General features: G+C 40.7%; 2 protein-coding genes across 2 annotated transcripts; one reads left to right on the top strand and one right to left on the bottom strand.

Annotated features, from left to right (window-relative positions):
* The first annotated feature begins 10,862 nt into the window (after positions 1-10,862).
* LOC117990584 (phytanoyl-CoA dioxygenase, peroxisomal-like) lies at positions 10,863-15,658 on the top strand. Its single transcript, XM_034978039.2, has 4 exons — positions 10,863-11,105; positions 12,284-12,457; positions 13,164-13,334; positions 14,703-15,658. The coding sequence occupies exons 1-4, from the start codon at positions 10,905-10,907 to the stop codon at positions 14,952-14,954; spliced, it is 798 nt and encodes a 265-aa protein (XP_034833930.1). The 5' UTR covers positions 10,863-10,904; the 3' UTR covers positions 14,955-15,658.
* A 12-nt stretch (positions 15,659-15,670) lies between these two features.
* LOC117990880 (uncharacterized) lies at positions 15,671-24,628 on the bottom strand. Its single transcript, XM_069504775.1, has 5 exons — positions 24,578-24,628; positions 23,028-23,128; positions 19,334-19,525; positions 18,928-19,088; positions 15,671-15,831 (listed from the first exon to the last, which is right to left on the bottom strand). The coding sequence occupies exons 3-5, from the start codon at positions 19,417-19,419 to the stop codon at positions 15,671-15,673; spliced, it is 408 nt and encodes a 135-aa protein (XP_069360876.1). The 5' UTR covers positions 19,420-19,525; positions 23,028-23,128; positions 24,578-24,628.
* Positions 24,629-27,518: the final 2,890 nt, after the last annotated feature.

Below are 27,518 nucleotides of genomic sequence, written 5' to 3' on the forward strand. Positions count from 1 at the left end.
AACTTTCGTTATCTAAAAGTGTGCCGAGATTTTTTGATGGCAAGGCATGCAGCCAATACCCAGATTCCTTTTCGGATAATGCTAGAAGCCTGGCACGATCTCTGTCACTTGTAAGATTTTGAACCAAATTCGTATGTGTCAGTTGAACCAATGGCAAATCCCAAAGTTTTTGTGTAGTACGTTCCTTCGGGATGTCGACATTGGGACATCTGACCTTCCAACTCTCTAGGGCCTCTGTGGCATAGGTCAATGATGAATTGGATTTGAGAATTTGAGAGCTAAGCTCTTTTATACTATGCACAGAGGACAGAAAAGCCGGAAGAGCTACACTGGAAATTTTCCTCACGCCGATGCCACCGTACTTGACCGGTAAAGTTGCTTGGTTCCAGGAGTGCTCATCAAAAGTTAAATTTAGAATTTGTTCTAGTGTACTTTTAAGGGTGGCATCCATGTTATCGAGTAGTCCATGAAATTTCCAAATTGGGCTCGCGCGGAGAATGTAAATTAATTTAGGTACAAAAAGGCAATATTTTAGGATCGAAAATGCAATGTGAGAATTTAGAGTGCCCAATTTGTCGGTATTAGCCGAAAATGTTCTGACTTTTTGATCCAAGAGTGGTTGTATGGATTCATTATAAAGAGGAGCACCGAGAAGGCAAAGTGAACGTTTATCAAGTATTTTAATATTAGGTGAAATTTCATTGAATAATTCAGAGGCCAATAGAATTCTTTCTTGCGACAGTTTTTCTGTAAAAAACAATTCGCATTTCGAAAAATTAAGTTCTAAACCAATTTTCCCAAACTGTTGCTTAATATGATTAAGATCTTTTAGAACGTCATCCACGTTGCCCCCAATGGTTCCATCATCAAGATACCATATGTTAAATTTAGATGTTAAATTTGAGATATGGTTATGGATCCCTAAGCTGAACAGGGCCGGACCTAAAGGATCCCCCTGCTGAACGCCTACAGAAGACTTAATATCGCTATCTCCAAAGAATAATTTAGAAGCAGAGCTGTAACATTGCCAAACATATGGGTAAATTTCAGGAAGTTGCGTTGAGACTTCTGTCAGCAAAGTTGCCCTGTCCAAAGAATTAAAAGCATTCTTTACATCTACTTTCAGCAGTACCTCAACCTCGCCATTCGTTAAGAAAGTACGAGCCGAATGAACTGCTGCTTCACAACCTCCTTTACTGCCGAATCCAACTTGAATAGGTTGGAATTTATCCTTTAGGGTAGAGACTATGTGACTACACGCTAATTTTGACGCCAAACGGCGAAAAGTACAGCCAACAGCGATGGGACGGATGCCACCATCTTTCTTATTGAAAGCACAAAGCCTCGCGCCATAAAGGAATGGTAGAAAGGATGAATTTACCTCGCCAGATAACATGAAATTACATAGTCTGGTAATGTCGCTCAGTAGCGCCTTGCCGGCGTCCCCAGCAGTAACTCCCACAAGATCCTTAAGATGTTGTGGCGTTATGCCGTCCATGCCACCAGCAGAGCCACTAGAAAACGACATTATCGCAGCGTAAGTTTCTTCATCCTTTATCTGTAAATAAGAAGTGTTAGAAGGTGGATCTGGCAGCACAGAATCGGTATTTGGTAAGGGATGCTTGTCACGTAAGGCTTCCAGCGTTATATCATTGAATGGAGCCAGTGTATCACTAGAAAACAAAATGCGGGCGGCGTTTTTAAGATCCCCATCCATAACCTTGTTTTCCACAATTTTCTTCAAATTGTAATTTTGTGTTCGAAATGAGCAGTCAGGGATTGGAAAAACGCGATCAGCCAAACTATTTTTTTTTAATTTTGTACATAGCGACCCGATTTCTGACTTATTAACATAGAAATGTCTATATGCAAAAAAAAAGAGGTTTTGCCAATCTAAAAGTGAATTTGATAGCACATTTTGGATTGTATGTGATAAGGATCTAGCTAACGATATCCTAGCTCCTCGCGGAATGCGTTTTATTAATGGAATATTTTGACTGTATTTGGATAATAAAATTTCAAATGGTACCTGGTTATCGCTTCCTGATTGGGTTTGATCGCACATCAAATTTGGGCAAGTAAGAGGCCGTGTAGGCGGTCCGTGACAACGTGCGATGTGAATATTAAGGCCTTTGTCAACACTTGTTACACACGCAATATTATGTAGGTTGGCTCAACGGGACAACAATTCCGAAAAATTCCCATTGAATAACAGTGTTACTCACGGGGATGTGACTCAACGGGAATAACCCCAAGACCCGGGTCGGCCCTGTATTGCTCGCTAATGTACATAACAACACGGTGTGACAAAAGGTCCAAAGCTGAGAATGATTAATGACATAAGAATTAGTAACGTGCCCTTTTTACGCCTATTAGGTACTTCACACAGACGTTTAATCGTCCTACACCTTTGATTAAGGTTCAATTAATGTTAATTAATTCGTAATCGAATGGCATAGACACCTACTACTTGGATCTTGGAGTGTAAGTACTATACAGGGTGTAACCAGAACGCTGGCAAAAACGAAGACAGGTATACCTACGTCGTATTGATGATTACTGATATAACGCCACAAAAAACACGAAAAAATATATTTAAAAAAACCCTATACTAGCTAATGCCCGCGAATTCGTACGCGTGGATTTAGGTTTTTAAAATTCCGTGGGATTCTTTGATTTCCGTAATAAAAAGTAGCTTATGTCACTTTCCAGGTCTTAAACTATAGCCAGGCAAAGAATCACGTCGATGTTGCTCCGTTGCGATGTGATTGAAGGACAAACCAACAAACCAATAAACCAACAAACATTTCGCATTTATAATATGTGTAGTGATTTTGTAAAAGTTCATGATATATTGCAAATAAAACTGACGCTAGAGGTTAACAAACGTTGCGTAAGTAGGCCACTCGAAGTCAATGCCGCGTCGTAAGTGGGGCATTGACCCAAGTTTTGAACGCTATATATTGCGGGTTTGAAAAATACTTAATCACTAAAACAACAACAACAACAACTTAACAACAAAATGAGGCAAACGGTTATTGGTATTAGATTGTGTTAAGATAGTTTAATAATAACGCTAAGTTTTTGTTAGCGTTCTGGTTACATCCTGTATATACATTATACAAGTCTTTGAATCAATGCGAAAGTGTGTTTGTTTGTTGGGTTGTCCTTCAATTACGTCGTGATTTTTTTTCATGGGTATAGATAAAGACCTGGAGAGTGACATAGGCTTATATTTATCCCGGAAAATCAAAGAGTTCCCACGGGATTTTTAAAAACCTAATTTCACGGGGACGAAGTCGTGCGCATCAGCTAGTCGAAAATACAACCTGAACCAACATGAACCTCAGAAATGAGGAGGACGACGCAGTGAGATAGATAAATTACAGATTTTAATACTCTCTCTTCGCTCGTTCAACCACTAAGTGTGTAGATTGTAGTAGAACTTCATGAGGTATTAACTTAAGCTAGTAAGTTACGAGTTCGCCCAAAAACTTCGTTATAGGAAGATACCTGCTCATTGGAAGTCCTGATAGAAACTTAAACGCAGACTTACCTAACTAATAATATTACTTTTCGATAATTCACGCGAAAACTTCGGTTCTTGCACCTTAATTTTCCGGCAAGTAACTTGCACAAGTTCCCAGTGCTCGAGACAGAATCATCCTCTGCCGTAAAACAAAAACAACAAAACTATGCTGTGCATTTCACCAACGCCTTCTCAACAATGTCTTGGCATAGACCTCTGCCACACTTATAGTTTTCAACCGCAGCTGATAAAAAACCTAATCTACAAAAATGTGATACCTCCATAATCAATAGTAAACAAGTGTAAACCATCCATACTAATATGTACCTATTATAAATCGGAAAGTGTGTCTGTCTGTCTGCTAGCTTTTTACGGCTCACCCGTTACACCGATTTTGATGAAATTTGGTACAGAGATGGCTTGCATCCAGGGGAAGGACATGGAAATCCACGTGTACGAAGTAGAGAAACTCTCAAGCATGCTAGTTTCCTGACGATGTTTTCCTTCAACGTTAAAACAAGTGAAATTTAATTTATTAAAACGTACGTAAACTCCGAAAAGTTGAAAAGAGGTGCGTGACCGAGATTGAACCCCGGATCTTCCAAATAAGAGGCTGATCTCTTAAACACTAGGCTATTACCACGTCTTGCCTTTCTTTCTTACAAACATATGAGGTTCAAGACAAGAGTGAATAGGCATCTTCTAGGCAAGCACGCTCCATCTTAGGCTGCATCATCACTTGCCACCAGGTCTGATTGCAGCCAAGGTTTGTAAGAAAAAAATCTTTTATTACAAGCTGGGCCATACATCATCTTACTTGAGAAGTTAGAATATGCTTTCACCTCGCACAAGCCTCAACCACGTGTACAATAGCTAAAAAAGATTCCGACGGATTGAGAACCTCCTCCTTTTTTTAAGTCGGTTACAATGCCCGAGTAGCAAGCTCTGGGGCAACAGCCAACAGGTGCGATCTGAACATCAGCGCGCTATTAATTGCAAGTCTGGTAGAGCTCTTACAGAGATATTTCCCGAGTTTTCTTCCCACCAAGTTTGTTCATTTCAAAGTCTTCGCCAATTAATCGGGTGAATTAATCACTTGGCTTATTTCAAACTGATATACAATTGGTAAATTGGTAGAATTTCCTAGCTCTAATCTTGCATTTTCTAAAAGAAAATTCATATTCGTGTTAGCAAGTACACGAAACTTAAACCTATTTGCTAGTAAAATATCTATAACTATTTAAATTAGGACAGGATCGTTTTGCCAGCACGTGAATCATACAACAGTGATTCAAACTGGCAGTCGATCCTGTCAGAAAATACCTTCAGGAGGCCGTTGGAGCTGGACCGGACTCTACGCAACAAGGATGTGCATACTTTTGCATAGTAGATTAGATAGTTTGATGCATTTATGAGAGCACTTGCCTCGGCCTGTATAATCCTAAATCCACTGAATACTTGTAACCTAGATCATTCAATTTTCAATTTTCAATTTTCAATTTTCAATTTTCAATTTTCAATTTTCAATTTTCAATTTTCAATTTTCAATTTTCATTTATTGCATTTCCATCATATTAAGTATGTACAAAGTATTATGGATACCCAGTTTGGGTCGCAATTTGGTCCTTAGACCTTAGTAGGGAGACCGATATTATTATTTATTTTTATGTTTGTCGTTTAGGAAATCATTTACGGCATAGTAGCCCTTTTCTAATAAAAAGTTTTTTAATATTTTGTTGAATTTATTTTCATTGTTTATGTTACGAATTTTGTCTGGTAAATTATTATATATCTTTATAGACATTACGTAGGGACTCGAGGTATGCAGTACTAATTTTGATTGCGGAAAGTTTAATGTTAGTTACATTAAGTAGTTATGTTATGTAACATTAAGTATGTAGGGCACGCAACTGTGGCTGGGACACATAAATCTCCCGCGTCATCGGCCGACGCGCGACGCGTCACATACATCCGCGACGCACATTCATAGCAATTGCTGTATCGGCCATGTTTACGTCCACCGCTGCTACTCGTTACTACATGTTTCCTGAATTTCAGGATTTACTGGGAAATCGTGGTTGTAATGTGACTGACCAAAATTCCCTCTTATTCCCCTTTGTATAAGCGTTCCCAATATGTGTTATACCGAATGAAATGGGAGAACATTTATACCTGCGTGCTGTCTAAGAGCGCGATTCTTATAGCGATTCGCGCGAGATTCTTTAAAAATAACAAAAACAAAAAAAACATTATAATGTCAGCTATCTCGCTACGCAGCCTTATGAGGAGCCGTAACAGTGAGGGTCAAATATCAGAAGCATGTCCGCGGAATGCTGATACACTCGATCACGAGAGCCACAGAGGGCGGTAGGGTTAGTATGAGATCTTACATCTCACTGACGTCGGCAGAATTCTAGCGTCGAAAACTACTGCATTGTTTTAAAGCTCAAGTTCCTTCATAGAATAGAATAAAAAGATTTTTAATCCAAATAAACTTTTATAAGTTCTTTGGAATCGTCATTATTCCTAACGAGAAAAACCAGCATAAAACAAACTCAGCCTTCGATCTTTTCAAATGTTTAATTTGCAATAATTGTTTGGCATAACATTGCATAATATAGTATGTGATTGCAATTACGCGCGTTGCAGTAGCAACTCGGTTTTTTGTCGTTGACTGTATAATGTGACTAATTCCATCGTACACAATCTCTAAACTAAACTAAAATGTCACGCCTAAATCTATTGCTATCCCTTTCATAATGTTGCTTGCGGAAAAGGATGGCACTAGATTTAGGCCTGTTAATTTTGTTTAGTTTACAGATTGTGTACAAGAGAATCGGCCCCAATTATGTTTTTTTAAGCATACTTTTAAACTTACTTGTTTGTGTAAAGGCTAAAATTGTCTGTGGACATTTATTATTGAATACTAGCGGATGCCTACGACTTTGACCGCGTGGATTTAGGTTTTAAAAATCCCGTGGGAACTATTTAATTTTCTGGGATTAAAAGTAGCACATGTCCTCCGGGATGTAAGCTAACTCTGTACCAAATTTCATCAAAATGGGTAAACTGTTGGGCCGTGAAAAGCAAGCAGACTGACAGACACACTTTCGCATTTATAATATTAGTATGGATTGTAAATACATACATCTAGGTACATCTAGTGCTCCAAGCGGAAATTTTGCAAAATTAAATTGCAAAATTGGTGGTTCTGAATCTTTAGCTTTAAATCAATGAAATTTAAGTTCATTTCCCTCTGACGTTATTGTGATTCGATGCTCGAATTCCGACCAACGTTGGTGAGGTATACAATCTCATATTAAGCACTCTCTTTAAAGGGAATGTGTGGGCATCACCCCGCCCGCCGCACAAAGCCGCGAATTATGCCCAATGTCCACATTACCGGGCAGGCCTTTGTTCTTTGATCGCCTCAAGTTTCTCTTACGCTATTGTTCAGGATTGGTCAAGGATTTGTAGGTCGAGAGCTAAACGTCCATATAAAAGGAATAGCTATATAATGGGCAAATATATACGTTTTCTATTTTCTTCAAACTTAAAAACCTTGTATTTCATTTTACTTAGCGTTTAAACTAATCGTGAGTTATTTCCATTATGAATATAGAAGACTCTGGCTGTATTCAAAGTCCCTGTGAAAAAACCGGCCAAGTGCGAGTTAGATTGCGCACCAAGGGATCCGTATTCTGAACCAGTGGTAGATGCATCTGACGATTCAAAAATACTTCATCATCATCATCATCATCAGCCTGTGGACGTCCATTGTTGGACATAGTTTCCCTAACGAGCGCCACCACACCCGGTCCTCAGGCCTCAGCCTTCCTCATCCAGCCACTTACCGAATACTTGTAAAGGTTTAATTGAATAAAAAATATTTTTATTTATTTATCCCTTACTCGCGTGTTTTTTTTTTTCGACATTTTGCACGATAAATCACAAACTAAATGAATAAAAATCTGTTTTAGATTTACTTGTAAAGCCCTTTCATATGATATCCCTTGGTATATAATAGTTATTTTACTTTGAAAATTGAAAATACTAATTAAGTATTTCTTCATAAATACATTTTTTATTATTTTTTATTACGACTTGTTAGATGATATAGCCTTCTTGTTATTTAAAAGAGATGTCGCTGACTGTAGAATCGATATTGAAACGAATGATGAATGAAAAGAATCGTACGCTTAGATACGCTTCAAAGATTACATTTTTTCGTCGCACTTCTAGAATTGTGAAAGTTTCTTGGTATAATTCCAAATAATCCTGAAGCACTGGATAGCTTCCTGCAAAGTTGCCGGCGCTAGGAATTGGCACTATGAGACGGTAAATAGCGCCAAAACTATAAAACGTTTTTTCGTGATGCAGGAAAACTATTTAACTTGAACCAAATCCTTAAACTGTATCACATCCTGCGTGCCGTGGTCCTACAAAATGAGTTCTCACGCGCCATTTTTTAATGTGTCATGTGAAAAGCACGGTTCACCTTTAAAATAAGGATTAAAATCGTACTTCACATTACAGGAATACACACACATAAAATTAATATGGCACATGAGAACTCATTTTGTACGCAAAATAGAATGATTAACACGTCAGCCTCCTATTCAGTCGGGCGTGATTGATGGACAAACCAACAAACAAACACAGTTTCGCATTTATAATATGGATAGTCCAATTGTCCTAAATTTAATAGTTGATCCACACCATTGCCACACGCGCTAACCCGGCGCGGGATAGCGCGTGTGACGTGCGGGTGTGTGGGGCGTCCCCTCGCCTCATACCCCGATTGCTATCTCGACCTTTCGCGTACCTGTACGTAAATCCATCACCTAACCCAGTCCAAGAGCACCCCATAGCATAGGTGTCAGCTATGTGTCCGCTGTGGCACAGTGTTGCAACTTGCAACAGTCCGCAGCTCACAAACTAGGGGTGCCACTAGTCATCTGTATAAAAAGTTATGTTACAGGAAAAAACTGTTTATTGATATATTCACCTCAAACAACTGTCAGTCAAATACCCAATTTTTATAAATATCAAATAAATATCAAAAAAATATCAAAAAAACTTTTTTTAAAAAAAGTAGGTATTTATAAAAATTGGGTATTTGACTACATCAAAAATAAATTATTTCTCAGTGATTATTAAATAGAGGCTCTTCCGAAATACGTAAAATCCACGTCCTTTGTTAGTTTTAAGTGAACTTAATAACCATTTTAAGTTATCGATTGTAAGCTTAAGTCAGAAAATATTATGGTAAATTATAACTACCTGATTATTCATAAGCACTTGTAAAAAGTTTACATGAATAAAAAAACATTCTATTCTATTATATTCTATTCTATTCTATTCTTAAAGCTGGTATAATTTAACTAACAAATGTGGATTAGCAGATTTCACACACCATTGTGAACATTATGGAGAACTCCCAGGCATGCAAGTTTCCTCACGATGTTTTTCTTCACCGTAACCCCCCGTTCCCACTTGTCGTTTGTCGTTTGATGTTCCAGTGGCGGTACATTGACACAAAATCATTTTCCGACAAGTGTGAATAGCTTCATATAAAATGTTCTGCCACTGGAATATCTGATTTAAGTCCGGGCCCGACAAACGACAAGTGCGAACGGGGGTTAAAGCTACCACACATAACTTTGAAAAATTAGTGGTGCGTGCCCGGGATCGAACCAAGTGCGCATACGAGATGGTAAAGTGAATAGCTTGTACCCCCGTTTCAGCAGCTCGCGACCTACGAACTTTTGAAATTCCAATCCTATTCAAACTTCAAATGTTAAGCTTACCTAATTGTAACAAAAAAAACACGCGGAAACACAAAATATGTTATTTTTTAATGAAACCATATAAAAGGCTTAAACTACAACACACAACGTCGTAAAACTGGATATGCGTCAACCCTACCGAAAAACTGAAACGGAATGCTCTGAATGCTCGAAACACTGACTGCACAGCGTGCTAAACGTCACAACTCCACTACACTACTATTTGAAACACCGCCTTTTTCACCTAAAATTAAAGATCAATTTAGAATACACCTAGACTACAGGATAGTCGTACTATGCTGAATGAAACTGTGCTGAAATTTCAACTCTAAAACAAGAGTGATAGAGTCGGTTTTTAGAAGGCAAATGAAGGTGATGGTGATGTTCAATATTATAGTACAGGAGTCAGACGCCGTGAAATGCCTGGTCGCTCAACACAAAGGCATATTCAGTGGGTCTCACTATCCCTTTGGAGTTACATTGGATTAAATATTCGTGGAATATGATTCATAATATTATTTGAACGTATTATTTACTATTATAACATTGTAAATTGAAAAATTAAAAAGAGCAACCGCCGAGTTTCTTGCTGGTTCTTCTCGGTAGGAACGGCATTCCGAACCAGTGGTAAATTGAACTACCTAACGATTCAAAAGCACTTGTAAAAGATTACTTGAATAAAAATATATTCCATTCTATTCTATTCTATTCTACTAGATGATGCTCACGACTCCGCCCGCGTGGATTTTGCTTCTTTTAAATCTCGTGGGAGTTCTCTGATTTTCCGGGATAAAAAGTTGTCAATTTCCGGGACGCAAGCTCTGTACCAAATTTCGTAAAAATCGATTTAACATTCATCATCATCATCATCATCATCATCATCAACCAATAGACGTCCACTGCTGGACAGAGGTCTCTTGTAAGGACTTCCACACGCCACGGTCTTGCGCCGCCTGAATCCAGCGGCTCCTTGCGACTCGTCTGAAGTCATCCGTCCACCTAGTGGGGGGTCTCCCAGCACTGCGCACTTTCTGGTTGTACGAACTATGTGCCCTGCCCATTGCCACTTCAGCTTCGCAATCTGTTGAGCTATGTCGGTTTAACATTCATCTCAAGCATTGCATATTACATAGAGATTATTTAATAGAAACCTATATTTATCTTCTAATCTTCTTCTTCTAAATATATAAAAGGAAAAGGTGACTGACTGACTGACTGACTGACTGAATGACTGACTGACTGACTGATCTATCAACGCACAGCTCAAACTCCTGGACGGATCGGGCTCAAATTTAGCATGCAGATAGCTATTATGTCGTATGCATCCGCTAAGAAAGGATTTTTGAAAATTCAACCCCTAAGGGGGTGAAATAGGGGTTTGAAATTTGTGAAGTCCACGCGGACTAAGTCGCGAGCATAAGCTAGTAAATTATAATATGATTATTGCGATTGCAATTACTTTACTTAAGTAGTTATGTAATCTGGGAAGAATACTATAACAGCTTATCAATAAGGTCACGGACCTTTTATCTATACATCTTCATAATATTCAATTCAATTCAGTGTATACTATACTAACCTACATTATGGTTCGCCTTACAAAAGAACAGATACAGTTCTACAAAGATAATGGGTACATTCATCTCAAGAAGCTGATCAAAGGGAGGGAGTTCCAGAGGGTCTCGGAGGAGTACGACAATCTGTTCAGGAGGAAAAATACGGAGAAAACGGAGAGCTCTTGGGTCGGCAGTGATGACACGTTCAGAGAAAGTGACAGCCCTTATACTGTGAGTTTGTACACAATTATACCCAGAGGCGGATTATTTCTAAGGCAAAGTAGTAACGTGCCTAGGGGCGCGTGGTTACGAAGGGGCGCGCGCGATCATGTAGACTCTACGTCCACATGATCACGCGCGCCCCTTCGTTGGGCTAATTAGGTAATTAGGTAGGCTGGGTAATTACCCCTTCTAAGTAAGTGTTGAAGCGCCTACAACATTTTTGCAGCAAATGCGCACTGATTCGTCGTCTCCTAATTTTAACGTTCACTTAATTATTTAATTGCTTCTTCATAGTATTTCGTTATTGCATATAGATAAATTAGTCACTTTTACAACTCATGTTTAAAAATCACACATTTATTATCTTTTCCAAATGTCAGTTCATGCAACATAATATTTTTATATCCACCCGCAATTTTCTACATATTTTTGTATCGATTGACGTTTTCATAAATTCCTTTGTTCTTCTTGTTAAAAAACGAACCAACGGTCTGCGCTCAATAAATCATTTTACAACTGCAAGAAAAATCCTTTAAATTGTCATCCACGCATCTACAGTACGTAATATTATCATCTTGGAGTGACCAAAACTGGCTCTATAAAGCAAAGTGTCATGACGTGATGTTCTTCACTCGTTCACATAAATAGTATAATCACCAACTACCAGCTACGCAATGAGAGGATTCTTCGTTCTTTTGAAATTAATTAGTATTTTTTTAAATAAGTATGGCTGTTAGAGCCTAGAGGGGCCCTATGAGGTGCTTGGCTAGGGCGCTCTCGACATTTAATCCGCCTATGATTATACCTATATAGCCTTAAAAGAAAGCCTGCATATCGCGTCAGTCTGTTTGAAAGCGTTAATCTTAATGAGAACTTCCTCCTTTTTTTGAAGTCGGTTAAAAAGAGCGGAACAAACACTCAAGTTTACGCTTACATAGTAAGTAGGTAAGTATACTTATCTACAGTACGCGGCTGAAAATAATGTACATCGACCTTTAGAAAGAGATAGCGGTTTTATAGAGTCTTTGTCGTAATATGTCTATCTGAATGAAGGTCAACGGGAAGTACCCTATAGGTTTCTTGACAGACAGACAGACAGACAGACAACAAAGTGACTCTATAAGGGATCCTTTTTCCTTTTGAGGTACGGAACCCTAAAAATTGTTAAGGGACATTATCCATACCAGGTGAAAGGCATCCACAACCTGCAGATGCATCACGCAGTGTTCGGGAAGCTGCTGTACAACGAGGAGCTGCTGGATGCTGTACAAGACGTGCTGGGCACCGACAACATCATGCTGCACCACACCAAAGCTCACCTCAAGCCTCCGGAGAAGGGAGCTTCTTATCCTATGCATCAGGTGAAAGCGAATCATCATCATCATTATCAACCCATCGCCGGCTCACTACAGAGCACGGGTCTCCTCTCAGAGTGAGAAGGGTTTTGGCCATAGTCTACTATGGCCATGTGCGGATTGGTAGACATCTTTGAGAACAATATGGAGAGCTCTCAGGCGTGCAGGTTTCCTCACGATGTTTTCCTTCATCGTTAAATCAAGTGACATTTACTTACTTAAAACGCACATAACTCCGAAAAGTTTTAAAAAATCCCGTGGGAACTCTTTGATTTTCCAGGATAAAAAGTAGCCTATGCCACTCTCTAGGTCTTAATCTATACCCATGCAAAAAACCACGTCGATCCGTTGCTTCGTTGTGACGTGATTGAAGGACAAACCAACAAACAAACACACTTTCGCATTTATAATATGGGTAGCTTATATGCTCACGATTTCGTGCGCGTGGACTACACAAATTTCAAACCCCTATTTCACCCCCTTAGAGGTTGAATTTTCAAAAATCCTTTCTTAGCGGATGCCTACGTCAGAATAGCTATCTGCATGGCAAATTTCAGCCCGATCCGTCCAGTAGTTTCAGCTGTGCTTTGATAGATCAGTCAGTCAATCAATCAGTCACCTTTTCCATATTTTTTTATATTTAGATTTCTATTATCCTTCGGGTACGGATCACTAAAAATGATCACAGGCTCTCGTATCATTTAATTTTCAGGACTATCCTTACTTCCCTTATGAAAAGGACTCCATGGTGGCAGCGTTCATCCACCTGGATGAAGCGACGCCGGAGAACGGAGGACTCTCCGTGTATCCTGGATCACACAAGCTGGGACCACTCGAGGACTTCGGACCTAAGGAGGGAAGCCACTTCCACTACGTTGACCAGGTAAAAGTTTGTTGTGGGCTCTTCTCAGACCTGGGCGCGTTTGGAACCTTCGTAGTTTTAGTTTTAAGTTCGCGTAAATATTATCACCACTATCATCTAACAAATGCAACAGACGAAATAAAAAACTGAAATTTTACTGTAAGGGATGATTCATGCTAACACGTGGCGGGCACGAGCCGTGCCACGTACGAGGTGCGGACGAGGTACGGATTCAAAACATCACGAGCATTTTATATGAAGCAGTTTATGTTAGAATAAATCATCCCTAATTGTATCGCTTTGATAGAAATAACGAAATTTGGACTCATTTTTTTTAAGTTAAAAAACATATAAGGTATGCCTATTTAGTTAAAAAAATGTTCATGTCGTATAGACCTCCTACTTGACTGCTATCATACCCAAGTAGGAGGTCTATACAACATGAACGTTTTTTATAGGACTTAGTAATGCACGGTTCTGTGTGAACAATGCTTTTTAAAGTACCCATATTTCGCAAGCGAAGCTACTGTTTAGACGGGGTAAAAGGCTATATTACGCCTATTGAACGAAAAATTTCGATATGAAAGGTCAGCGGGATTAGATCGTAGATCAGCATTTTAGTCTCCCAAGTTTGTAGCGTAAAAGAGGTCGGGGATTAGACTTGTGCAACCCTTTTTTGTCAGTTTTAGCAATTTTGAAGCAGGGGTCGCCGTTTTGCGCCATCCTATTTAATGTTTGGGACATTTTTCTTTGAAATAGGTCGGTTTACATCCTTAGCATGAAACTATTATTCACATTGATCCGGTTATGTAATAGGGTAGGGTCTTTCTATCTAGGGTACATTTGCTAAGTAGATGGCAGACAAACCTACCCTATCATACTCTACCCTAGGTACAATATTGTGACCTTCAAGAGGAATCCTAAAAATTAGGGTACGTGTAGCTACTATCCCGATTCTATTAATTTTAGTAAAATGGTGTACGTAGTTTACGTACTTTTGTGACCTCTCTTCTGTAAAAAAGTCAAATGATTTATTCAAAATAGGTAATAAATTACTCTTATTGATTGTCTGGTATAGTGTTAGATTTGTAAGATATAGTGGTGATAATTATAACGCAAACTTAAAACTAAAGCTACGAGGGTTCCAAACGCGCCCAGGTCTGAGAAGAGCCCACAACAAACTCAGCCGGGTATTCTTTTTATCACCACTTTACAAAATTATTGAAACTTATTAGAACTATCACAATCCGTTAAGCAACTCATTCCCAAGCTTGCTTATCATTTAAATAATCCTTTACATTGTAATAGGATTTTTCAATTAGTTTACGTTTTATGTCCATACAATGAGATAGTAACAGACTGCTGATCACGATGTATGTCTTTGTGCAGAAAAAGTTCCCGTTGGAGGGTGCAACGCCAGTGATCGCGGAGGCGGGGGACGTGGTCATCTTCTCGTACCTGCTGGTGCACGGCAGCAGCGCCAACGCGTCCGCGCGCCCACGACGCATGCTCCTCGCGCAGCTGGCGGACGCCCACGACCGGCCCAAGGGCGGCGAGGCGGGCCAGCCGGGCCGCGGCTGGATGCTGCGGGGGGTCAACCTTCACAGAGACGCGACGGTCGCTAATCGAGCTCGCGATTGAATCATAGCTTTTCAAGGCATCCATTAGGCGATAGATTGTACATCACTGGCACTGTACTACACTAGCTGATGCCCGTTTTTTAAAAATTCCGTGGGAACTCTTTAATTTCTGGAATAAAAAGTAGCCTATGTCCCCGTGATGTAAGCTATCTCCAATTACCAAATTTCATTAAAATCGGTTGATCGGATGAGCCGTGAAAAGCTAGCAGACAGACAGACAGGCACACTTTTTAGTTTAGTTTAGTTTAATATTCTTTATTGTACACCAAAAAGAAAAGACACAAAAAGAAACATGTAAAAGAAGAACATACAATCAGCGGCCTTATCGCTGTGAAGCGATCTCTACCAGGCAACTAGGTTGAAGAGGATTTAAGGGCTAGTGAAACTGGGTTTAAGGTAACTTTTGAATCAGTACCCTAACTATAAATGCGAAAGTGTGTTTGTTTGTTGGTTTATTGGTTTGTCCTTCAATCACGTCGCAACGGTGCAACGGATTGACGTGATTTTTTGAATAGGTATAGATAAAGACCTGGAGAGTGACATAGGCTACTTTTTATCCCGGAAAATCAAAGAATTCCCACGGGATTTTAAAAAACCTAACTCCACACGGACGAAGTCGCGGGCATCAGCTAGTTTATAATATTAGTATGAAAGTATTTATATAGATAGAGTTTGGCATCAAATAAAAAACAACTTCAATCTGTATTCTGTATTGTTTTATGAGAAGTTGATAGGCGGCAGGCTGTGGCTAGCCCTCGCGCTGGACAGCTGGGTGTAGTACTCCGTGACGCGGCTGAGGAGCTGCGAGGCCTGGCTGATGGGCTTCAGGTACACGTCCACCCCGGAGATGCACTTGCCGCTGTGCAGGAACATCCACTCTGCGGACCGGTACACGCGGCGTCAGGGAAGAAGGAACTCAAGCACCTTTACATTGCAGTTCAATATTGCTTGTTAACGGTGAAGGAAAACATCGTGAGGAAATTTGCAAATTCTTAAAGGTGTGTGATGTTTGGCAATCCACACTTGGACAGCATGGTGAAGTACAACATGCAAACTGTGGAACCAACTCCCATCGGCGGTGTTCCCACTAGATTACAACATGGGGTTATTCAAGGGGCGGCCCAACAAATTCCTAAAGAGCCGGCAACACATCGGTGGTTCCTCTGGTGCTGCAAATGTTCCTGGGCGGCGGTAATTACTTAACATCAGGTGACCCGCCTGCTCGTTTGCTCACTATTTCTATTCTTCTTATTCTATGAGGAGACCTGTCCTTAGCCTTAGCGATTAAATATCACTTGCTTTAACGGTGAAGGAAATATCGTAAGAGAACCTGCTTGGCTAAGGCCTATAAGGCTCTCAAAGGTGTGTAAAGTCGACCAAGTACTAATTGTGCAGCGCTGGGATGCACTTGTGGCTGTGCATGAACATCCGCTCTGAAGATCGGCACACGCGGCGCGGCGTCAGGAAAACTGTACTACACCTTGACATTTTTGGAGTTATGTTTCACGGAATCATATTTCCAAAGGTATGTGAAGTCTGCCAAGCACTTATATAGTATGACTAGCTGACCCTGCGAACTTCGTTCCGCCTAACAGCCGATTCAAATTTTTTAATTTTTTTTTAAATATCAATTCACTATCAGAAATTCTAAAATCCCCACGATTTAGGACTTCAGTACTTTGCAGCATCAGGATTGAGGAGTTAGGATCCGAAGTTCAATGATGTAGCCTTTGCTTGGTACCTAAAATAATTTTGCATCATCCCCTTTCTAACAAAAAAAGAATGAATGAAATCGGACTACGCGTTAATGAATTACAACTTAGTATACATTTTAACTTTCATCCCCTCTCCTACGGGAACCATGCTGAATTTCGGGATAAAAAGTATCCTATATTCTTCCTCATAGTATGACCTCAAATCGTACGAAGTTTCATTGGAATCCATTCAGTAGTTTCAGCGTGATGCGCGGCCGTGATACAGACAGACAGACAGACAGACAGACAGATAGACAGACAGACAGACAAAAATGAAAAAAATTACAGTTTTGTGTTCAGTATCGATTATAGAGTGCCCTCGAAAAAAAATTTCAAAATATCTTCAATGTACAGAATTGGACCGGTTACAGTTTTATTATAAGTATTGATTGATATTGATTGATTGATGATATAGATTCCTTCTCATTGAAAGCCAAGAGACCCGTACTAAGTAATAGATTGGTCGAGATGATATTGATAATACGAGAGTCTTACTGTCGTAAATATTTGTAGTCATGTGCGTTTTTAGCAATAATTCATTACGTATATCACTTGCCTTAACGGTGAAGGAAAAGATGGTGAGGGAACCTGCGTGGCTAAAGCCACATCCTCAAAAGTGCGTGAAGTCTGTCAATCCACACTTGGAGAGCTTGGTGGAGTAGATACGCCAAAAGTCCTTCTCATTTTGCGAGCTGACCCGTGATATGAAGTGCTATGGGTTGAGATAATGATGGGCTTACTGTCGTGGACTGGCGAGCGGCACTGCGCGTTGAGGAACTCGCAGTAGGTGTCGAAGGTGCGGAAGCCACCTGTGAGGTCGTCGATCCAGTTTCCCCAGCACTTGTCAGCCTTACAGCCTAGGTATGGGTTGAGATAATGATGGTCTTACTGGCGAGCGGCACTGCGCGTTGAGAAACTCGCAGTAGGTGTCGAAGGTGCGGAAGCCACCTGTGAGGTCGTCGATCCAGTTTCCCCAGCAGTCGTCAGCCTTACAGCCTTGGTATGGGTTGAGATAATGATGGTCTTACTGTCGTGGACTGGCGAGCGGCACTGCGCGTTGAGGAACTCGCAGTAGGTGTCGAAGGTGCGGAAGCCACCTGTGAGGTCGTCGATCCAGTTTCCCCAGCACTTGTCAGCCTTACAGCCTTGGTATGGGTTGAGATAATGATGGTCTTACTGTCGTGGACTGGCGAGCGGCACTGCGCGTTGAGGAACTCGCAGTAGGTGTCGAAGGTGCGGAAGCCACCTGTGAGGTCGTCGATCCAGTTTCCCCAGCACTTGTCAGCCTTACAGCCTTGGTATGGGTTGAGATAATGATGGTCTTACTGTCGTGGACTGGCGAGCGGCACTGCGCGTTGAGGAACTCGCAGTAGGTGTCGAAGGTGCGGAAGCCACCTGTGAGGTCGTCGATCCAGTTTCCCCAGCACTTGTCAGCCTTACAGCCTTGGTATGGGTTGAGATAATGATGGGCTTACTGTCGTGCACTGGCGAGCGGCACTGCGCGTTGAGGAACTCGCAGTAGGTGTCGAAGGTGCGGAAGCCACCTGTGAGGTCGTCGATCCAGTTTCCCCAGCACTTGTCAGCCTTACAGCCTTGGTATGGGTTGAGATAATGATGGGCTTACTGTCGTGCACTGGCGAGCGGCACTGCGCGTTGAGGAACTCGCAGTAGGTGTCGAAGGTGCGGAAGCCACCTGTGAGGTCGTCGATCCAGTTTCCCCAGCAGTTGTCAGCCTTACAGCCTTGGTATGGGTTGAGATAATGATGGGCTTACTGTCGTGCACTGGCGAGCGGCACTGCGCGTTGAGGAACTCGCAGTAGGTGTCGAAGGTGCGGAAGCCACCTGTGAGGTCGTCGATCCAGTTTCCCCAGCACTTGTCAGCCTTACAGCCTTGGTATGGGTTGAGATAATGATGGGCTTACTGTCGTGCACTGGCGAGCGGCACTGCGCGTTGAGGAACTCGCAGTAGGTGTCGAAGGTGCGGAAGCCACCTGTGAGGTCGTCGATCCAGTTTCCCCAGCAGTTGTCAGCCTTACAGCCTTGGTATGGGTTGAGATAATGATGGGCTTACTGTCGTGCACTGGCGAGCGGCACTGCGCGTTGAGGAACTCGCAGTAGGTGTCGAAGGTGCGGAAGCCACCTGTGAGGTCGTCGATCCAGTTTCCCCAGCACTTGTCAGCCTTACAGCCTTGGTATGGGTTGAGATAATGATGGGCTTACTGTCGTGCACTGGCGAGCGGCACTGCGCGTTGAGGAACTCGCAGTAGGTGTCGAAGGTGCGGAAGCCACCTGTGAGGTCGTCGATCCAGTTTCCCCAGCAGTTGTCCTTACAGCCATTTAACCACAAATTGTTTGTAGTCCGCGCACAGACGTGCTGCACTCTGAGAAGAAAAGTAGCTGTTATTTTCAAGTGTCATTTTTAGGGTTCCGTACTTCAAAAGGAAAAAAGGAACCCTAACAGAATCTCTTCGTTGTCTGTCTGTCTGTCAAGAAACCAGCATCGGCTTGGGCGTGGTGGTCGCGTTGGGCTTCAGCGTCGGCTACATGAACACCCAGTCTCCGTCCACCCAGTACGGCTCGTACCCGTACGTCGGGTCGTATTGCTGCTTGCCCTGATTTTACCTACTTTCTGTAAATGTAGGGGCATTCATCGCCGCAGACCAGCATCGGCTTGGGCGTGGTGGTCGCGTTGGGCTTCAGCGTCGGCTCCATGAACACCCAGTCTCCGTCCACCCAGTACGGCTCGTACCCGTGCGTCGGGTCGTATTGCCGCTTGCCCTGATCTTCGACGACCTCGTAGGAGTAATCTTGTACATGCCTATGAATCAAACAAAGAAGTACCCATGAAGTACCTAGTCGATTGTAAGTACGATTTTAGTCTCATCTATTACTAATTTATTTATAATCAAATACCAAACTCTCTCGCCAAACTGGTGAGCCAGTTTGTTGGCGAGCTGGCGCTCTATCTAAGTAGTTAAACAAACAATAAATAAGAAATACTTCACTGTGGCCTTGTGGGTACTCGCTGCGACGTGCAGAGACGCAACACGGCAGCAGCTTGCACTGTCGATCACCAAGTCGTTATTTAAAAAAAAACCAACCAAGTGCGAGTCAGATTCGCGCACCGAGGGTTCCGTACTACAGTCATATTTTTTTGACATTTTGTACGATAAATCAAAAACTATTTTGCATAAAAATAAATGTTTTAGAATCCATAGGTAAAGCCCTTTCAAATGATGTCCGAGTGCCCTGCCAGAAAACGAACTAAAAAGCTCAAAAAATTAAAAAAACACATGAAAATGGCGCCATACAGCCGCCATACTGGATTTTTTGACTTTAACCTCTTTGTTTTCTAATTTGAACCACTAGCACAGCCGCTAGGCTATGCTGCCGGGGAACGCCCTTCCAGTTTACAGTTTTAACCTCCACTTTTTCAAGTCAAGAATGAATAGGCGTTTTCTAAGCAAGCGCGCTCCATCTGAAGTTTCATCATAAATAATTGACAGCAAGTCTGATTGCAGCCAAACGCTAATAAATTTAAAAAACACTAAAATTTTCATTAAAATAACATTTTTAAAATTAATGAAGTACTGACTTGCAATAATTATGAAGAACATAATTTTCTCCGACGTTTCATGAAACGCTTAAAAGTTAATAAAACTTTATCAATGAAAGGGGCATGAAATTGGATATTCAACCATTTGGAACTGCAGCATCAATGCGACAACGCTCGTTTGAGACTTTTTCATGTACCTAATAATCTCTTTGATTTAAATACAGACGACATCAAGCAAGAAAAAACCGTGCCGCCAAGCGATTTAGCGTTCCGGTACGATGCCGTGTAGAAACCAAAGGGGCATGGGTTTATTAAACACTGCCATTCCCCTTCCAGGTCAGCCCGCTTCCATTTTAGACTGCATCGTCACTTACCACCAGGTGAGATTGCAGTCAAGGGCTAACTTGTATTTGAATAGAAAAAAAAATGGAACCGCTTTCTCTTGCGTGACGTCACACAGCACAAGTATCCACTGATGCTTGTGCTGTGTGTGGTACCTTACCATTCATTATCATCATCATCATCAACCGATAGACGTCCACTGCTGGACATAGGTCTCTTGTAGGGACTTCCACACGCCACGGTCTTGCGCCGCCTGAATCCAGCGGCTCCCTGCGACTCGTCTGATGTCGTACGTCCACCTAGTGGGGGGTCTTCCAACGCTGCGTCTTCCCATTAGGTTATTATTAATGGAAAGGGAAATCTCAACAAGGAGGGAACTATTATAGAGAGAAAATATTTTACAACAGGTGACTGTCATAGATTTATTATGTACATAAAACAATGAGTTTCGGGGTTTAATAATAATGGTGATGATGTAATATGTCAGATTGTCATTAAACTTCTTGATGTGCCCTCTCTATTATGGTCACCAGGTACATAGCATGTTCTGATGATGATGGTTTTCTTATCGTTTAAACTATCGTGAGTGATTTCCATTATATTATTATATAATATCTGTCACCGCTGCACTCACGTATTTAGTCGACGCTAGGCCGACTAGTTTCTAACCCATCCGGGGTCCTTTTTCAAGGGAGTCAGTTCGCGCACGCGTCGCGGTTGAGACGGACCCGGGATGGGTTCGAAACTAGTCGGGATAACTTCGACTAAATACGTGAGTACAGCCGGTGACAGATATTATATACCTATCATGGTTTTCTTGTTATTTTCCTGCGGATGTCGGAGGTTCCATTGTCAAAGGCCTTATCGGTTTCGGTTTTTTTGTCAGACTATCGTTGAACCTCTTGATGTACTCGTCCGCCCTGGTCACCAGGTACTTGTGCTGGGTTGGATACGTCTTCAGATCGGTGCACTTACCCCGGTATGCTACCATCCATTCTGTGGAAAGCTATTTATTAGAAACTAGCTTATTTCCGTGACTTCGTCCGCGTGAACTAAGTACACCAAAAACCTAGAAAATAGTTTAGTAGGTACCCATATTATAATTATTACATGGAAAAACTGATGCTGGAAGGGCGTTCCAAATCTTGGTGGTTCGGATTAGAAATGAGGAGGCAAATCGCTTCGTACGTATCCGTGGAATTTTGACTACGTACGGGTGCAGACCTTGGCGATACGATAGTAGAAAGGTGAAGGATGAACCAGCACCTCGATAGCGGGAAAACTGTATCAATCATCATTACAATCGCAATCGTTGTGATTGGCTGAATTTATGGTATTCTTGTGGCAACAATACATTGTAGCCAATAGTAAGCGAGCATCAACCAATCAGAGATGATTGGGATCGTGACACTGTAGCTGTCATTCTACCGCAATCGAGGTGCAGGTCGAAAAGCACAGTCTTCAAAATATATCCTGTAAAATAGGTACCGATAGACATGCAACTTTGCGTCGATGTTCCAAACTTTGAAGTTTAGAATTAACCAGCACTTCGTCACCAATGAGTCTTCTAGCGTTATGGTCCACCAATTATGGACTTGCACAGCCCCAAAAGAAGAGAGAAGATAATGATGTTTGGGAAACGCCCATTCTTGGCCAAAATTTATCCATTAATGTTATGAATGCTAAAAAAACTTATTTAATGACTAAAATATTGCTCGTAACGGTTTGTGCGTAACACTTCGGCGTAATTGAAAGACACTCAACTAATTCCGCTCGTAATGACAATAGAATAGAATAGAATAGAATAGAATGTTTTTTTATTCATGTAAACTTTTTAAAAGTGCTTATGAATAGTCAGGTTTAATTTACCACTGGTTCGGAATGCCGTTCCTACCGAGAAGAACCAGCAAGAAACTCGGCGGTTGCTCTTTTTAATTTTTCAATTTACAATGTTATTATACCGTACTATACAAGCCATTGCAGCCCCGTGCATTGCTGGAGCGAGTCAAATCCAAGCTTTTTTATCGTTTACATAGTCTGCGACTGTATAATATGCTTTTTTTAGGAGCATACTTTTAACACATTTTTTAAACTTGTGTAAAGGCAAGTCTAAAATTGCTTGTGGCATTTTATTATAAAATATTACACTCATTCCCACAAATGACTTTCCCACCTTCCAGAGGCGGAGTGCAGGAGTAGCTAGCTTATTTTTGTTTCAATCTCGGCAATGTAGGTATTGCAATCATTCTTACTGAGAAAACTAATAAACAAAAAGGTTTATAAAAGTTCCTTCGAGTTCTATGTCCAAAATAGTGCTTGTTTCTTGATCTGTGGTGATCTCTTCATTAATTTTATTGATGGATGCACTTTGGCCAAAAACCCTTTGACGAATGGGCGTTTCCCGTGTACCTAGCGTTCTTACTCATGCTCTTCTCCTCGGTGCAGTCAGCATCCTGCATCTCGCAGTAGTTGGCGAATGTCTTGTGAGTGTAGTTGACGTTCCTGCCACATACTTCCCCGAACCTGCAAAATATCATTAAATTTTCAAATTATTATCATACTTTATAATGTGCTATTAGTTGGGACAGCAAGAGGAAGCTGGAGAATAAATGCGTTTGCTCTGTTTTATAAAAACAATTTTGGTAGGTGCCTGGTTCAATTTTCGGTCAAGCGTGGACATGTGGATATGTTTCAACCGATAGAAAGAAAGAAAGAAAACTAGTTTATTCATCTTATAAATAAATAAATTAATTAATTAACGTTTATTCGCTGGAATGTGGGTACATGTAGGTGTTACATCAGTTGAGTTGCCTGACACATTCTACCAGATCCTGGTGTGCAAATGGTTAAAGAATATTACAATTACATCAAATTTTTTTTTCTAGTTCATTACATATACGAAATCATAAATTTAAACATTACTCAATCAGATAAAATAAAATAAGGATTTCCATGTCGTAGTTAAAAATAAAATAAAATATACAGTGATTACAGAATATAAACCAGTCATTTAAAAGAAGCAGAACAAAAGCATAGTTTGGCAGCGCATATAAAAGTCCAAATTCATCAATTATATTATAAATTTTTATCCATGAAATAGTCATTAATTTTGTAATACATTTTGTTTAAAAGAAGATCATGTAGTTTCCGCTTGAAATGTAGTATACTAGGCGTGTTTTTTATCACTTCGGGTAGCTTGTTATATAAGTTTTTAAGGCCATGTAGTATGCGCTTTTAGAAAAAAGATTTATCCTCGTGTGAGGTAGCTGAATTTTATTATTCCTTCTTCTGCTTTTCAAGTTTGGATTGACCCCATTAGCCAAGAATAATCCTGGTTTTTTTTTAACAAGTAAACATATTTCTAATATATAGAGACTAGGTAAGGGGAGTATGCCGTGACATTTAAATAAAGGCCGGCAGCTGTCCATCATATTCGCACCACAAATGGACCTCAAGGACCTTATGCCTAAAGTAGGTACAAACAAACTTAAAATTAATGATTAGTAGGTAGTAGTTAGTAGATAATAAGAAGTATTTAATAATTAATTTAATCCAAAATTAGTTCTTGCACCCACTTGGCACAAGATGAAATGGCCCCAGCTTAGCATTAATGCTGCAGGTTTTAAGAATAAAACCTGAGCGCTGGTATTCTGCCGGGACCAAAAAAGAGTGACGTGCACGAACTTAACAGTCGATAGACCTCCTCTGCTGGATAAAGACCTTGTACGGGAGAGATGTGCAGACTCGACCGTAGTAATAGGGATATTTACACCCGAGCGGTGTTGTGCTCGGTAGCGCCAGCTGGGCCGACGCGACGGTTGTATCTTGAAACTTCTTAATATACTCCAGATTGCAGAAAACTCCGTTAGTGCGAGTACTGTCGGCGGTACATTTGTTCGGGACTACGTCATGAACTGTTGCAATATATCAAGTAAAATTATTATTACCTACTTCGTCTCTTGCCTTACTTACTTTTTATACATCTTGTGACACATCATCGGGGTGCATTTGACGGTATGTCCTTTGACGGTGGTCACGTGACGGGAGAACACCCACTCGCGGTCCGCCCAGTACGGCTCGTAGCCGTAATTTGGCTTACTGTCATTTGTCTTCCTATATACATTAAAAGTACAGGGTCATTTGAAAATGTCATTAATTTTTTTTTCTGTGATGTAACTACAAATTCATCGTGTTCGGATTCATGGTTTATTTCTTTACTTGTGCTATAAGATCTACCTACCTATCTTACAAATGAAACTACCAACTATCAAAAAGTGTAATGTATTACCTATTTTGAATAAACTTTTTTGATATTTTTTTTTTGATTCATGATTCTAGGTCAACGGGAAGTACCCTATAGGTTTTCGTGACAGACACGATGGACAGACGGTCAGACGGATATACAGACGGACAGACAACAAATTGATCCTATGAGGGTTCCTTGAGGTACAGAAACCTTTTAGAAAATTAGAGGTGCGTGCCCGGCATCGAACCTCCGACCTTCCGAATAGAAGGCTGACGTTAGACGAACGTTAATACCACTTGGCTATCTACGAGAGCTCCTTTTCCTTGACAACAACAACTGTACTTAACTTTACCTTCTCAATAACGCGGACGGCCCACGTATTTGGTTTCTAAGAAATATACAAGACAACTTGGTTGTACCGATCACCGAATTTATGACCGGCTGCTGCGCAAGAAAATCAATTAAAATACTAGTCAATACAATAACTTTCATGATTTCTTATTATTCTTATCGATGTAAAGTGTAAACCATCGAAAGCCTAGCGTATAATTTGGAATTAATATCTGTTTTAGTGGTTCAGACTGCGAATAATTCCAGGGGAAATTTGAATGCCATAAGTCTACTTTGTCGCATTAGTTTACAAATTGTGAAAAACCAAATTAAATTTGAATTTCCCGGGCAGACCCGTGTCTAGGGCCTCTGGCAGATAATAAACCATATTTTGAACATTTAATATTTCAAGGTTTAAACTTTAAACTGTCATCAATCGGTCCAGCGGTTTTTGTAAGCAACAGTATAAGTAAACAGATATACCTATCTACTGTATAAAAATTGTGTAACGTCAGAGATAACAGAGAGTGGCAGAGGGTTGTTGCCGGGGTAGACCGCATCGTTTAACACTGTTGTCTCGTGCGGCGGCGGGCAGCGGCCGAAAGATTAATGTGTTCCCATTAGTTCCGGCAACTTATCCCGCACTGCAATACTAACATTAAATCCTTTACAAAGTCTCATGTAGCTAGCCACCTAGCTGACTCACCGAGGCTTCGCATGAATCACTGAAAATGAAAATGAAAATGAAAATCTTTTTTTATTCGTATAAACTTTTACAAGTGCTTACGAATAGTCGGATGCATCTACCACTGGTTCGGAATGCCTTTCCTGCCGAGAAAAACCAGCAAGAAACTCGGCGGTTGCTCTTTTCAAATATTTGATATAGGTACAAGATTATGCCATGTATAAAATAGTATTTGCAGTCTTGTGCGTTGCTGGAACGAGCTGCAGGTCAAATCCACGCTCTTTTATCATTTAGATAATCTTCAATTGTGTAATATGCTTTTTTCAGGAGTATATTTTTAATAAATTTTTTAAACTTGTGCAAAGGTAAGTCCAAAATAGTTTGCGGGATTTTATTATAAAAGGTAATACCAATACCCACAAATGACTTTTGGACTTTCCTGAGGCGGAAGGCAGGAGCTGCAAGTTTGTTTCTGTTTCTAGTTAGCTACATAGACAGTTGATGTAGGTAAACATTCATGGACTACACGTCCGCTTCATTTTAGAATCAGGTGATCTATTCCGTCCAATGGATCGGTCGAAGTAGTTAAGACGTCCGCGTCGGTCTTCCAATCAGTGGTGCGGGGTTCGATCCCGGGCACGCACCTCTAGTTTTTCAGAACTATGGCGCTATGACATTTGAAGCAATGAGAATTCCTGCTTATCTAAGAGTTCTCTTATCTTAGACTGCTTCACTTACCATCTTGCAAGATCGCAGTCAAGGACTAACTTGTAATTAAATCTAAATATAATAGGAAAAGCTGACAGACTGACTGACTGACTGACTAATTGACTGATCTATCAACGCACAGCTCAAACCACTGGACGAATCGAGCTGAAATTTGACATGCAGATAGCTATTAAGACGTAGGCATCCGCTAAGAAAATTCAAGCCCTAAGGTGTTAAAATAGGGGTTTGAAATTTGTCCACGCGGATGAAATCGCGAGCATAAGCTAGTTAAACATAAATCATTCAACAAAGTCTTGCAACATTTTCACAACTGGCGGAATATTTCAGCTTTCCGTGACGTTTATTCGATTTCATTTAAATAATTAGCCGTTTGCCGTGAGTTACTGCCGGGAGATCATTTGATAACACCCCTTTTCTGGGGGTTGGTTGAGGTGCCGTTACAAAAATTTTACCTACTTTATACACATTTGTAAGGTGTGGCAACATAATCTACATAAATAATCAATGGGCGAATGGACGGTAGCCATCTTGTCTTGCAAAGTCCTGCGTGTGACATGGCTGGACAGGGACAACTTTTTATAATAGATGATATCCGCGACATAACGAGCGCGACTGTGTCCGTCTAATTTTTTTTTCGTGAAAAAATAATCTATATCCGTCAAATTTCGTCAAAATCGGTTAAGCGATGGATCGTGAAAAGCTAGCAGTCAGATATTTACATATTTTATGGATTTTTTTACCTACTACCTACTATTATTTTCTAGTCTAATTTTCCTTATTCTTTCCAATCTTTAAGGTTGCCTGGTAGAAGATCGCTAATTAGCGATAAGGCCGCCTTTTGTATCTTCCTTCTGTCTGTGTTTTTTATTCTTTAATGTAATCCTTCTTGTGGTTGTGCAAATAAACTGTATCTATTATTATAT

This window comes from Maniola hyperantus, chromosome 18 (genome assembly GCF_902806685.2).
Source record: "Maniola hyperantus chromosome 18, iAphHyp1.2, whole genome shotgun sequence".
Taxonomy (NCBI): domain Eukaryota; kingdom Metazoa; phylum Arthropoda; class Insecta; order Lepidoptera; family Nymphalidae; genus Maniola; species Maniola hyperantus.

Bases quoted from the DNA above. Each gene is read 5' to 3' on its own strand.
- LOC117990584 (XM_034978039.2), top strand. From the start codon at position 10,905: ATGGTTCGCCTTACAAAAGAACAGATACAGTTCTACAAAGATAATGGG. The intron at 12,458-13,163 runs GTGAAAGCGAAT...TTTAATTTTCAG, and splicing joins CTTCTTATCCTATGCATCAG to GACTATCCTTACTTCCCTTA. The intron at 13,335-14,702 runs GTAAAAGTTTGT...GTCTTTGTGCAG, and splicing joins ACTTCCACTACGTTGACCAG to AAAAAGTTCCCGTTGGAGGG.
- LOC117990880 (XM_069504775.1), bottom strand. From the start codon at position 19,419: ATGGAGCCGACGCTGAAGCCCAACGCGACCACCACGCCCAAGCCGATG. The intron at 19,089-19,333 runs GTAGGTAAAATC...TTTTCTTCTCAG, and splicing joins TGCCCCTACATTTACAGAAA to AGTGCAGCACGTCTGTGCGC. The intron at 15,832-18,927 runs GTAAGCCCATCA...ACCGGTCCGCAG, and splicing joins CCGCTCGCCAGTGCACGACA to AGTGGATGTTCCTGCACAGC.